At 39.3% G+C, this 14,598-nt stretch overlaps 1 protein-coding gene across 6 annotated transcripts in view; it reads right to left on the reverse strand.

Annotated features, from left to right (window-relative positions):
• NFYC (nuclear transcription factor Y subunit gamma) overlaps positions 1-14,598 on the reverse strand; it is a 66,008-nt gene that overhangs the window by 33,499 nt on the left and 17,911 nt on the right. The window contains exons 1-2 of one of the 6 annotated variants that reach the window (XM_037149233.2): positions 14,256-14,529; positions 3,710-3,820 (exon numbers count right to left, since the gene is read on the reverse strand). The exons of 1 other annotated variant lie outside the window; for it this stretch is intronic. Coding sequence is in view for 2 of the 5 variants with exons in the window: in XM_037149230.2 (XP_037005125.2) it covers positions 14,383-14,455 (73 nt within the window). In the remaining 3 variants the exon portion in view is untranslated. Of the gene's footprint in view, positions 1-3,709; positions 3,821-12,610; positions 12,712-14,255; positions 14,530-14,598 lie in introns of those variants that run through there. 4 more of the 6 variants (XM_037149230.2, XM_037149231.2, XM_037149234.2 and 1 more) reach the window with 4 other exon arrangements.

Below are 14,598 nucleotides of genomic sequence, written 5' to 3' on the forward strand. Positions count from 1 at the left end.
TCTGAGAAAGAGGCCTCTTGGAAAGTTTACACCGAAATAGATGTACTGGGATTGCTCAAACAACCAAAGGAAGTGGTTATCTTGTACAAACTATGCTGAGAAGCTCAGAATAAATGAGGTTCTCTCTGGGCCTTCAAAGTAAGGACTACAACCAGAAATCCACATGACTGGAAGGATGGGCACACACCCACAAACACACACTCGGTCCCGAACATTGTAAGGCAGACTAAAAGACAGGAAACACAGGTGCATACGATTCCTAAAATACGATTCCTAAACGTAAATCTTTTGAAAGTCTGAACCTTCTCAGAAAGGAAACCAGGACAGATTAGCAGTTTGAAAAATTTATGACAATAAGGTAAGTAGGAGGAGAAGGAAGGCAAATACCTCGTTGGCCATCCATTAACAAGAAAAGGAGAAAACCATGAAGGAAATAAAATGATTCAATCAGATCACTCAATGGTGGCCAATCTAGCTGTCATTTTAATATCTAATTAGTCTTTACCATTCTTGAAGAAAGAGAAAGAAACCTAAATAGTTCTTAAAACATCTCAGAAGCAGAGTGGTCCTCTTTTCTCTCGGAAATCATTCAAACTCTTACTTTTGACCAGGTACATGCTTGTCAAACCCTCGCTTAGTGATGCCTGTATACAGAAAGAATGTATCAAAGTCATAAAATACAAAGAGAAATATAAGATTTTATGGCCATATTCCCTAATTTCTAAAATTCTTGTACCTTTAGATTTTAGCTCTCCTACTTCTTGGCACGTACCTCATTCTCTCTACAAAAGTCCTTTATAATGTGCCAAAACCCACAGTCCAGCTCTCTGAACTAACTAAAACCAAATCAGATGTTTTGGGGTGATAATACTTTAAAACCCTAATATCACAACAACTACTCAAGTAAACAAACAAACAAACAAGAAAAAAGGACCACAGAAAGCTCACCCTAAAATGAAGCCCAATCCTTAACGAATGCTGTTCTATTCAAGTACTAGACCTGACTCATCCCTGGCAGTCAAGTTTTACCTAAAAATAATGCTCTCATTGTCAAATGCAAGCAATATCTTTTAGCCCAGTTTTGAATGAAAAACACATCCAAACATTGGTACCATCTTTCCCCTTAGTGAGTGCCTCCAAGCTCCAACTTGCAGCCTTTAGACGGTTGGGTGTGTCCTCAATCATCCCTTTGTCTCCAACTTAACAGACCCCAACACACCTCCCAATGCTCGAAGCACGGATCTTCTTCCCTCCCTTTTTGACTTGCATTTTGATCATGTTTTCCTGTCATTAAATGACACAACTTTTATTTTAAAGTCCAATCAGCAGCACTATCCCACGCATTTTACGTTCCAGTACTGCTTCAGAAATTAAGTCAGTTACAGTTTTATTTGAATTAGCTAGAACTGTTGGGATGTTGTGTTTCAAACAGTGAGTGAGTGTTTAAAAGAAAGAAGGAATATTAATATGAGTGAACAGATGGATAAGAAAAGAAAAAAACAAAGTAGAATTAAAGGTAATTTGAGCTTGCTATTTTATTTATTTTTTATTTTTTAAAAAGATTTTGTATTTGCCCTGGCTGGTGTAGCTCAGTGGATTGGGCTCGGGCCAGCGAACCAAAGGATCGCAGTTCAATTCCCAGTCAGGGCACATGCCTGGGTTGCAGGCCAGTTCCCAGCAGGGGACTCACGAGAGGCAACCATACATTGATATTGCTCTCCCTCTCTCCTTCCCTTCTCCTCTAAAAAAAAAAGATAAATAAAAAATCTTTTTTTTAAATCAATTCCATTTTTTTTTTAAGATTCCATTTATTTATCTTTAGAAAGGAAGGAAGGAGAGAGGGAAAGAAATATCAATGTGTGGTTGCCTCTCATGCGTCCCCTGCTGGGAACTGGCCTGCAACCCAGGCATGTGCCCTGACTGGGAATCAACCGAGATCCTCTGGTTCACAGGCCCACGCTCAAACCACTGAGCTATACCAGCCAGGGTGAGCTGGCTATTTTAGATAGTATTCTAAACTACAAAGAAAAATGAAAACTAAATGTGAGGACTGAGATTTCAAAAACAACACAATTCTACTAATAGAGAATTTGGTTCTTGTGTGCATACCGATGGACCTCAGTACATGTGCCATTATCAACCATGGCTAAAAAGCTCTCCAAGCCTTAAGGCAGCATATGCTCTCCACAATAAAAACAACCTTGAGCTGACAATTTCAGAAAAAGAAAAATAACACTACTCTGGAAATCAAAAGACCTATGTTTGTGAACTGGCCTGCTGCCCACTGCTGGTGACCTTGGGCCAGTCACACCACCAAGCTATTCCAGGACTGATGTACACACTGAACACATGCTAAGGGGTGGTCTGATTCGGAAGGGTGACACTTCACTACTTGAGGATGCCATAACTGAATAATACAAGGGAAGGCAGGGTGACTAGACAGAAAAGAGGTCTTTATTTAAGCTCATCCAAGGTTTCCACTTAAGTAAGAAAGCACTAAGCTTAGTGCCAGAAACCTTATTACTTAAGTTGCCTTACATAACTTGATACCAGGTGACACCAACTACTATAAGAATGAATAATGTAGCCTTACTGGAGACCCCTTTCCTGATGAATTCCAACTTTAGTGTTTGAGGGTATGTCTGTCTTCAGCTCCGAGAGGCCAACTATGAAGCTTTTCAAATTGCCTACTGGAAAAAAACATGCTTCCCAAAAGACTAAGGGCTGGAACTAACTGTACACCGCTCTCCCTGAAGATCTGCTCATGAAGACACATTTCTTAAACTGGCAGCAGAAACACTTTTCCTCAAAAACGAAAATGTTTCTGTTTGCTATCTTCTACAACATAATCTTTTAAACAGGGCCTAGATCGTAATATAGTTATAAATGAAGACCTATACCAGATAGAAAGAACTGGTTGTAAGAAATGAAATTGACAGGAAGGCATGTACGGAACATTTTAAAACCTCTGTCTGTAGAAAAGAAACTGTGTCTAAACACCCCACCTCATACGCTTTCTTTCTCAGTCCTTCATTAATGTTCAACATAAACTATTCCTGCATACATGGCAGCAGTAAAACACTACTGGTATTTTGTATGATGGGGAAAAAAGACCGAATCTTTTAGAAAAGTATTCTAAAGCAAAGGTCCACAAGCCCCTTTTTGTAAATTAAGATTTACTGAAGACAGCAACACTCATTCATTCACATTGTCTATGGCTGCTTTCACACTACAATGCAGAATTGAAGTGTTACACTGGAAACCTTATGACCTGCAAGCTGAAAGTATTATCTGGCCCTTTACCAAAAAAGGGTCAGATAACATTTAGAGCCCAGTTCTAAAAAAATGTTAAGTGTTTTATTTCATAGAATCCTTCCATGACAGAGGTACTGTTATTCCCCATTTACTGACAGGAAAACCGAGTACCAGAAGTTGAGAAGTTTGCCCTAAATCAGTTGTTATATGGCTCGTTCACCTGTCCAGCCTCCATTAGGAATAAACTGGACAAACCCTTCTGTCCCACAGAAATATCTGACAATCTCTTTGACCCTCCAACTTAATAGGAGTAAATAAATTCTTGCAGAAAGAATGATGAGTAACTGGTTTTTCAGGCCCTGAGCCTGAAAGAATCCCAACATGAGCTAGAGACAGAAATAGTGCCAGCAGCCAGGGTCACAGTTACCCTAAAACAAAGAGCCATTTTGCTTACCGGATCCCTTCTGTGATTCAGAAACCCTGAGAATAACCTCTTGTCCACCTTCTGGCAGGATCCTGTGTTTGTGTATGCTCAGGAGAGGTGAGAAGAGTGATTAGTGGGATCCTGAAAAATGTTTCAAAGATGCCACCTTAAGACTTTGAGTTACAAACTACTTGTCATACACATTATCCTCAATTGATCTTAACTCAGCTCAGTGATAAAGATACCAACCAATATTATTCCAACTTTACAGGTAAGAAAGCTGAGAATTGGGTATTTTAAGTTACTTGCTCAAGGTCATGATATAGTAAACAGTGGAAATGCATAAGCTCTAAAATTCTGTTCCTGACTTGGAATAAATAGCCTGTTCACTCTCACTTTCTGTGCTGTTTTAAAGTACATGTCTATTCAAACTGTTCAGAGAGATCAGCAATCTCAGCTTTGATCACTGACTTAAAAGTCTCTAACTCAAAGAATCATTTTTTATCCACTTGCTGCCCGCTCCCAACATCTCTGTGGCAATCATAAAAGATGCTAACAACACTACCATCTCCTATCATACAAGTATCTTTCTTTTATTTCTGTGTTGTCTCTTTCCAGGCTCTAGCACTCTTTTTTCTTTCCTGTTTTGTCCTTCTCATTTGCGTGTCTCTGGGTCAGTCAGTTGCACCTATGAATACTCAGTTGCCAACAGTGGGGGGCAGTAAAGTACAGGGTAAATACATTAAAGAAAATGTACTGGCCCTGGAGACCTTGCAAGGTACTGCTATAGGTGGGCAGAGGCTCCAAGAAGTTAAGTGATCTGTCCAGGATCATAAACATATAGCAGGTTGGTAGCCAGAGAGCAAGAATCCCCAGGTTCAGTACATATATGTCAGAAGGTCATGAAAAATAGCAAACATCACACACAAGCCAGAAGGTATATCATCATCCCTGCTCAGAGAATTCTCAATTAAAAACCTGGATGGTGTTATAGGAATGTCAAGATGAGCTCAGCTGTACTGATTTGGCTGTATGGATTCTGCTCTTCTGCTGATTCACAGACACACTGAATTCTGCCCTCTGCTTGGCGTCTTTTACCATTGATTTAATTGTTCAAAGAAAGAAAAAAGGGGGGAGAGGGCGAGAGCAGGTCTGAGATAAAACAAATCTTCTAAGACAACGAAACACTAAATCTCCCACTTCCAGGTATACAGCTGTCAGGACCTGAGAACGTAAAGACCACTTCAAAGAATGCAAAGCAACTGAGATGGTTATGCTAATCTCTTACATTTGTACATGCTTTACACTTTGTAAAGTAGTTTTCTGTACAGTATCTCGTTTGTTTTTCACTGCAAAAACAGCACAGGTACTGATATTCCCATTTGACAGATAAAGATACTTTATCCAGATAGACCGAGGGTCTTGTCTTCAGTCACAGGGCAAAATATGTGCCAGAACTGGAACTAAAACCCATGTGCCCTGGTTCTCAGTAGTGTGCTTTCTCGCTGCATGTTCTCCTCTCTCTATAAGAACTGATAACTCAGTAAAGGACTAAAAACTTAAGAACCTGTGGATCTTCTCAGTCTGTAACATAAATCCACCAACCCTGTTCTCTTTGGTTTTCCTGATCCTCCTCCTGGAAAAAGTATTCCAAAATGCCAAGATGTCAAATTCTTAGACATTTCAAAGTAGAAAGCTCAAAGTTTTCAAGCATGGCAAAATTGCAGTTGTCCACAAGAACTGGGACTTGGGGACACTGGTCACCAAGCACAAGCACAAGTGGAGATGAAAAGTTCTGGTATGCAGAGCTCAAAGTTCACCCTCTCTGGGGGCCTGGTGATAGAAGTCAGTCACTCTATCTTTCCACTATAGTTCAGAGGAACAGCCTTAGCCTAGCACCCTCACTGGAGATGGTTCCACAGCTACACACTAAGGAGGAATCATCTGGCTACATGTATGTAGCCCTCGGAAATCATAGTTATTGCTACACTGTGAACAGGGTGAATTCCCTTGTTCTAACTACCTCCCTAGGGCCAAAGCAAAGAGTATAAATCACAGCTAAGAACTATAAAGCAACTGATTATTTAAGAACACCATGACTCATCTAAAAATACCTATCTCTGTGGTCCAAAATAAGAACCCAAGGAGGTGCCCAATACATACCACAAAGTATGCTTCTCCAAGCCTTGGAACACCAGAAAACACCTAACACAACTCTAATCTCCCATCTGGAAAAAGTCCTTCGACTGCTGTATTTTGCTGTGTACACCCACAGTTTGTGTGCATTATACACGGGATTATTATACCCACATATAATATGCATCCTTATTTTCCCCTCAAAAACCTGGGCAAAAAACTGCACATTGTACAGGGCAAAATATGGTACCTATCTGACACTAAGTGAATTCAGGACTGATGAAGACCATTTTCCAACACACTGGCAGTGCTCATGCTTTGTTCTGAAAAAGGTGGCTCAGTTTACCTATCTTGTTTGACAAAAACTTCGAAAAATAATTCAATGTAACTATTCAATAGTATAATTCAAAAATATATTTGATGCTTTTATACAATGACCTGACTAGTCATACAATGTAAGATTATATGCAAACTCTGAAAAAATTCTTTTTTTTAAAAAAAGTGTGTCTTTTAGGGGCAGAGATGCACAGAAAAAGGGGAGGTGGGAGGAGGAATCGGTCCCATAAGACATACAAGACAGACACAGCTTTAGCTTGTTTTCTATATACAGTGACAAGGTGCAGTGCAAAGGGCACAGGGCTTATGTCACTAGGCTCTGCCCCTTGCTTCCTCAGCCACAAAATGGGCATACTACCTACCTTAGGTAATTACCAAGTGAGAGAACAAATATAAAGTCACTCCGTTAACTCTAAAGTGCTGTTTCATAGAAACATTGCAAACTGTTTCAATGCTTAAATACCTTCAAGGGTGGCTTTGTGAGCATTTGCCCAGTTACTAATTACAGGAAAGAAATAATCATGGAGTTCAGGATATAAATAACCAGGTAAGATGGCTGGAAATTACAATTATTTCTCTAGTGAAAAATTTCTTATTGCCTTTACTTTCAGATTGAGGATAATTACATACCTAGTCTAGTAACTAAATACAAGTGCCTTATAGTAAAATTATGCTAAATTCTACAGTTGTGGTTATCTTATTCCTGGTAATCCACTGTGTGCACTGCTCATCACTGTTACCATGATCATGTGGCTATCAATTATTTGCTAAAGGCAAATGTTGCCAAATTCCTACACATGTATACTTATCATTGACTTAATGCAGAATGCTGCCATTTGAAACTTCAAAAGCTAACTAACACCAGTAAAGTTAAACACAAAGCAATTTGGGAGGAAAAACACTAATCTTTGCACTGGATGGAGATGTGTATGTACCTTAAAGCTGAAACAAGAAAGCTTAAGGTTACACACACACACACACACACACACACACACCTAATCTCAAAGAACAGCTGGATAACAGTTCAAGGAAATATGTGTACATTTTTGGAACAAGTGAATGCCACCAAATTCTAGGGCAGTATTTCTAATCTTTTACATATCAAGGCACACACGGAAAATGTTAATATTGGCTTTCTGAATATTTAACCTATGGGCTGATATTGATGCCCTCCCTCAGTTTAACTTATCACAAGACTGAGTATCATGCATGGTGCTCTAAGCAGCCTGAGGACAATGAGGTCTATTCTAAACAGTGACACCTTTATTTGGTTCTGTGTGCCTGGCCAGGGGAAGTTACAGATATTCTCTGGTTTTTAACTAAACTAACATTTAAAAAAATGGCCAAAGCCCTGGCTGGTGTAGCTCAGTGGATCGAGCATGGGCCTGTGAACCAAAAGATCGCGTTTCGATTCCCAGTCAGGGCACGTACCTGGGTTGCATGCCAGTTCCCAGCAGGGGCCAGTTCCCAGCAGGGGACACACAAGAAGCAACTATACATTGATTTAAAAAAAAAAAAAACCCTTAAAAAAATTTAAAAAGGCCAATGACTAGAGTAAAGAACACTAACTCACATATGGGAACTACACACTCAGGTAGTAGGTGTGCAACTGCAGCCGCTCAGAGAACACTGACCCAGAGGGCTCGGCCGGGCTCATTCCTATCTGTCTCAACTTCGGGATCCGACCTTTTTTTGTTTCCGTCATTAACATTAAACTTTGTTCTTCTGGTTCTTCCGTCCATTCTCTCTCCCTTAATTCTCTCCCATCGATTCCCCAAGTTCAGTTATAGACTCTATGGCTTAAATTTCAACATAAATGGCCAATTCTGATATTCCCTGAAGTCCCAGTCCTGCACGCTGACCATCTCCAACTGGGAAGCCCACCAGAAGTCACACTCCCCGTATCCAAAATTGCATCTATCTTCTTTCCCCAAGTCTGCTCCCGCAAACTTTTCTCTTTCTTCCAGTTACAGGCTTGAAATCTTAGGGTTATCCTGGACTCTATGTTTTGATTCTAATCAACTTCTGAATTCTGTAACAATAGTGTCCATCTCCTCATCTTCTTCACATCACCATTAACTTTGTTCAGGCCCTCATCATCTCTTCATAATAAAAAAAATTGATGATGATGATGAAAATAGCTAATATTTACTTAGTATTTGTTGTATGCCAGGTCTGATGTTAAGGTCTTTCCGTTACTTTAACCCTCATACAGATCCAGTAAGGGTTGTAAACCTAGTATGTGAACTCACTGCATATTCACTGTTTCCAGTGTCTTCTACTCAAAATTCTATTCATTTCTAGGTGGTGATCAATAAATCTTATAAAAGCCTGGCTCCAATAATGCCATATCAACTTATTACCCCGAATCTTCAACAGCTCACCAATGGCAAGCAGAGACAGTTCGAATTTCTTAGCTAGGCAGTCAAAGCCCTCCAATACCTGACCCAACAACTTACATCTCCACACTTCTTTCTTTTGCAGTCCCTCCCGTCCCGAACTCATCTCCATATGCTCTAAACAGACCAGCCCATCTTCTGCTCTCTTCAGCCCACACTTCACTTTTTGAACCATGACCTTGCTCCTCCTGTTCCACATGCCTGCAATGCCCTTCTCCCTACTCCCTGAGTACAACTCCCAGTTAAACTGCCTCCTTCATCATAAGTAAAGATGTCCCCTCCTCTAAAGTCTGTGTCCTGTGTTTGTACTTTCCACATCAGTTTCATGTATTTGATATACAACATCTGTCCCCCCATTGGACTGTTAGATCCTAAACTTTTATTTGTGTGCATTTTTAAAGTTTTCACATAACAGGTATTAATGCATGATGAATTAGTGAAAAGAAATGTAAAGTATCCAACTTTAGAATATTCTTAAAGAACTATATACCTTAGAATATAGATAAAGGAAAAATTCGTTTTATCTGGATATTTCCAGCCAAGCAGCTCTTCCCTTTAGTTTTCTATGTAACTGAAACTATGGAGACAGACCAAAATGATAGCACATTTGAAAAAAAAAGATAACCAGGGGCATCGGCACTGCTGTTTGCTGTGGTTATTTAGTCTCCATTCTTCCTTTGAACTAAGGAACACAAGGTCACAAGCTATGTTATGCCTCTTAAAGTTAAACATTTACTAGGTTTTTTAAATGTTTCGTTCTGTCTTTACGCTGGAATTTACCATCACTTCTTACCCTTCAACTGCCCTTTTTCATTGTAGTGTGCAAAGCTGTAATTTAATTTATAGTAAACACTCTAAATGGAGAAAAATTCTTCATCGATTATTGAACAGTGGGGTCTAGCTTTGGGATGTGCTGAAGGGAGAGACGGAAAGATAAGGGTGGTGATACAAACAGGATCTGACCAACTTTTAAAGAGCTGCACCCAAAACTGAGGCAGCAGAAAGAACAGAATGAAAAAGAAAACTAAACTTCTGGAAAATACAAACAAGAAGCAGATACCATCCATGTGTGTATCTACTATGATTTTCCATCACAGTATAATTCAGGACTAAATATTACTAAGTTACACCATCTAAACTCTCATTCCTTCAATAAACTTAACTTTTGTTCAAATATATGAAGGTAGTAAAAAGAAATCCAACTACAAAAAATTTTAAAATTTCAAGTAGTTACAGTCTATAAGAGAATATACAAAATAAGAACAAAAACCAAGTCCACACTACACAAACACACAAATGCAGATACACAATGACACTTTGCTGGTGGTAAAGATTAAAGCCGGCATAGTTAAAATATTATTTTGGGAGTATACTGACAATGACTTCTATTTCAGACTTGTCAAATGCTTGAAATAATCCTGAGACCTTTGTTTATTAAAAACAGGTTGGCTTAACAACTCACTTGAAGAACCAGGCCCAAACTTGTTTGGGAATTAGCTTGTTCTTCAGGTGTGTTAACAAAAACAAATAAAACAAAACCAACGAACTGGCATGCAGGTGTTGTATTTGTAAACCTTAGTTTACTTCCTTGTAATGCATAAAAGTAACCAGCTCTCTGGGACACCTCAGCCAGGTGGGCACCATTAGCTTCCCAGCTGATTCTCAGCTTCCTGAACAAGCAACCGGCTGAGGCAAGAGATCCTCAGACCGCAAAAGGGAGGGAAAGTCTGTTGCCACAGCAGACTTTCTAACCAACAGACTCAACATTGAGACTTCTGAACCTCTCCCATGGCCCATTTTCTGTGTTCAAATAGCAAACTTGTACAGATGTACCAAAATAGAGAGAAATATGGAAAATAAAAAGCAAATACAAACTAAAGGAATGTAAGAAACATGGAATGAACTGAGTGGGAGCTGAATCTCTGAATGTAAGCAGGCCAGTCACTAAAAAAGGCTGAAAGATTGGGGCACCTAACCTCTCTGGGCCTCGACTTCCCTACTTTACAAGAAGCAAACTAGACTAGATCCCTAAGTGATTTCCATGAATCTAACTTAAGAATATACAAACTCTATATGCATTTATGATCAAGGATAGAGATAGGCAAAATAACTTCATTCATGTTTTAAGAATGTTTTTTGGGTAACAAGCCTCCCCCAAAGTATATAGGTTCACTAAAGGGAGACCTCATCTTATTTTAGGATCAAAAAGCCCACTTTAACCATGACTGCTGTTTTCGAATACACACATCCCCAGAACTGGGATTTTATTGGAAGAGGCCCATGACGATTTGCCAGGCTTCATTCTGTCTGAATACAATTCTTTCAATGCACAGAGAGCAGGCAGATATCAATGCTGTCTGACCATGCTTGAGAGGAAGTGACTTAACAGGACAGGAAATCAAACAGATCACAAAGTAGCCAGCCAGCTTTAAGCAGGAAAAAAAAAAAAGGTCCTAAAAATAGATGACCGCAGGTACGTAAAATGGGTGAAAACCCGAATCCCGTGCATTTTCACCATTTATTTTGGAAGTGTATCTCACAGCAGGTATCAACTGTGTGAAATTTATGCTAATGATTATATTTTGACATAAGACCATTATTTTTAAAAAAGTCTTCACCCCAACATTTACTTGCTTGCTACTACTGTGCAAGCTATAACTGCCTCCCGAGCTTGGAAACGGGCAGATCATATGACCACAAGGCAAACAAAAAAATGGCTCCCGGTTAACTTCATAAATATTTGGTACATAAGCTAAAAATGTAACCTTTGCTGGTAAACAGCTACAACTATTACAACTTATCTGAATTGAAATGCACGTCTCAGTATCATATTGGAACAAGTCTCTAATTTTTTTATCTGAGAGGTTCCTAAATCTAGTAAGGGTTTCAAAAAAATCAGCATTCCCTTATCATCTTAATTCTGAGGACCCTAATTTTTGCCAAAGGGGTTAAAATGATTTAATAGGAATCTTGATAAGGAAAGGTTTGAAGGTCTTAACATATGTATTACACAGAGTCATATCAGCATAAAAAGGAATATGCAGGTGAAGGCATGTGCAATCAGTTTAAAAGAGATGTGTCTGATTTAAACAAACTCCTTGGTAAACATGTTAAAATACTGGCATTTTTTTTCTTTGATGCCATACCTATCTTCATAAGCATTTAACCCCCCAATAGTTTGAAGTAGTAACAGCTAATACTATGTAGCACTTCACAATTTGCAAAGCACTTTGACATACATGATCTCTTCTGAGACTCACCACTAAATAGGAAGGTGCTATTTTTAGGACCCATTTTTACATGTGAGGAAGCTGACACTAAATGGCTGACTTGCCCAAGCTCACAAAGCTGGTGACAGCTGTTGGGGACCTGAACACAAGTCTTCTGACTTTAAATAGCCTGCTTTTGCTACTGCCCCATGCTGCCTCAGATACTGTAAATAGAGTAAATAACTGCTTATATCTCAGATCCCATCTAAGCCCCCCCCCCCCCCCCCCCCCGCTGCACACACTGAGCCACCCCAACTCTAAGTTATAGCTGGCTCAAGAAGATCTTTGCTCCTAATAGGAGTTTTCATTTCTCTGGAAAATATTTATCTGCTTAAAGGGTAAATGAAGAAATCATATAAACACCATTCAATATATACTGAAAAGTATCTTAGTCACCAGGGTTCTGCACAGACATGCCTATGTTCATTTTCCAGGTAGTAGGTCAGATCTCAGGTCCATGACCCTAAAAAGGTTAAGTCCAGGCTAGAGACAATGGCTAGATATCTCTCCAAAAAGCGAAATCCACGAAGTTCTTAATATGAAGAGTTTTATCTAGGCTCACACTGTGCCCCACTTACCTTCTGCCTCCCCTGCTCCAGGCCTTCACCCAGAGCCAATTAGGGCCATGCAGTACCTGTTTTTTTATTTACATATAAAACCTAGAGCAACTGATAACATATAAATCAGTACCTTGTAAAAGATAAACTTAAATAATTATCTGTTAAAATGTAGTCCTTAATACATATTCTTTTCTCTTATGACATCACTTCCCAGAATGACTGTTTTCTTACCATAAGTACTCCAATTCTCAAAAGAAGTTTCACAAACATTACTTGAACTCCTGGAATACCATTCTTCAATAAGAACCCTCTAGATTACACAGAAGACAAGGTAGCATGCAAGGAATTCGGAATCTGTTAGGCAGTTCACTCAGCTATCATACCAGAAGGATTTAGAATTTTTTTTGCTGGGGGAGGGAATGGATAAGAGTGGGAGAGAGTGAATATAGCCCTATTGTCTTACTGCTTGAAAATTCCTAATTTGAAAGTATAACATATTCCCACTAGGAACATTCAAGCACTCAACTAGGACATCAGAAGTACAGTCTCTTTTCATCTTAAATAGAGCTTTTCAGTCCAAATCTGTATAAACAAACTTTGTCCTTCAATCTTTCAACTCCTCGGCAGTTTTTCAAGGTCACTTTTGCGAGCAACGACAGAAACCTGCATGTAGCAACTTTGACTGCTATATCACTTTAATTTGAAGAGTCCAAATTCTAAACCCCTTTCGATCCCCTCCTTCAGGTAAACCCTTTACTCAAAGGCAAGTGAGGGAAAGGCAAATCAACACCCTCCAAACTTCTAACAGGGCCTGCTCCTGCTCCTGCTCCCCACCCAGAGACAGAGTGCTGCTGGCTCACTGCTCCACACTGAGCCTGCTGCAGAAATATTCCAATGACCTTCATTCCATGCTTGCAAATAAAAAGGAAACAAAGAATTGCTTTTTAAAATCAAGTGAATTATAGTTCTTTAGTACATGGGATGGAAGGTTTCACTATTCATAAGAACTGACCAGTTATTGATCAGCAACCTGCATTAGCTTCACAGCCATTAGAGAAAAAAAAAAAAACACATATCAAGGGCAAAAAACAGGGTGCCTACACTCTTAACTTTCCTATTCACAAACTGCAGGTAGGACTTAAATATTTCATACAGAAAATGAAAAGCATTTTGCTCACACCATTTTAAAGAACCAAATAAACACCTGACAAACAATGTGTGAAATTTGTGGGAAAAGATTTGCACTTGTCACTGCCGATATAGTGGAGAAGTATGTTTCCAACCAGCATTTTGTGCTAAAATGTGCATTTTTAAATAAAGATTGTTACTTAATTGATATTTATGAGAATCTAGAAGCAGATCAATAAATAAGAAAGTTAAGGGAGAATTTCACATTGGCATATAGGCCTTCACCATTAGAACCTGCATCAGTGCAAATAATATTTTAACACAATTTAGAAAAGCAATAGTGTTGCTTCCACCTCTGAAAACACAGATGTCAACCAAGTGCATGAAAATAGAAAAAGTCTTTGAACAACTCAGCTTATTCTGTAGGAAAGCTTCAGTGCACTTGAACAAAGGAAAATTATTTGGAAAACAGTTAAGTTTACCCAATGCAAAGAGAAAGTGCTTTGCTTCTGGGTGCCCCTGAAAAATGATTAGCCTTTCTTCATGTACCTGATCTTGTCGCTCAACTAGGAAAAGAAATCCTAGTTGAAGGGCATGCAAAATCTAAACAGAGCAAGGTATTCTAGGTGCACCAAAAGGTATGCATGGAATGTAAAGTGGCCATTTTCTGAAACAGTGCAACTTGTCTACACTCTCTGAAGCTAAACAGTTTCTACCATTTTAACACAAAACAAAGAATTAAACTTACCGGGAACTGCATTAATTTTACATGTAGTTATTTATATCTCCTCGGACAGGGAGAATTTAAATCACTCCTATCCCTCCCCCCCCAAAAAAAGACGGAGGAAACAAAAGGCAGCAGGAGATGCAGAAACCTGAGTCTGGAATGTCCACTCCAGTGAAAACCCGAACAGCTGTCCCCCCACCCCCCAGCAAACTATTCGCCATTTTTCTTTGTCTTTCAGCTGACCCCTGCCTCAGTGAAAAACTCCGAGGCTCCAATGAAGCCCTACAGCCTCCTTCCACTTTAACAGTCAAAGGCATTCAATCTAGCATGCTATTTGACACCAAACCTCGCCTCCAGAGTGGTC

Source organism: Artibeus jamaicensis, unplaced genomic scaffold (genome assembly GCF_021234435.1).
Source record: "Artibeus jamaicensis isolate MK-2021 breed Jamaican fruit bat unplaced genomic scaffold, CSHL_Jam_final scaffold_847, whole genome shotgun sequence".
In the NCBI taxonomy this organism is placed as follows: domain Eukaryota; kingdom Metazoa; phylum Chordata; class Mammalia; order Chiroptera; family Phyllostomidae; genus Artibeus; species Artibeus jamaicensis.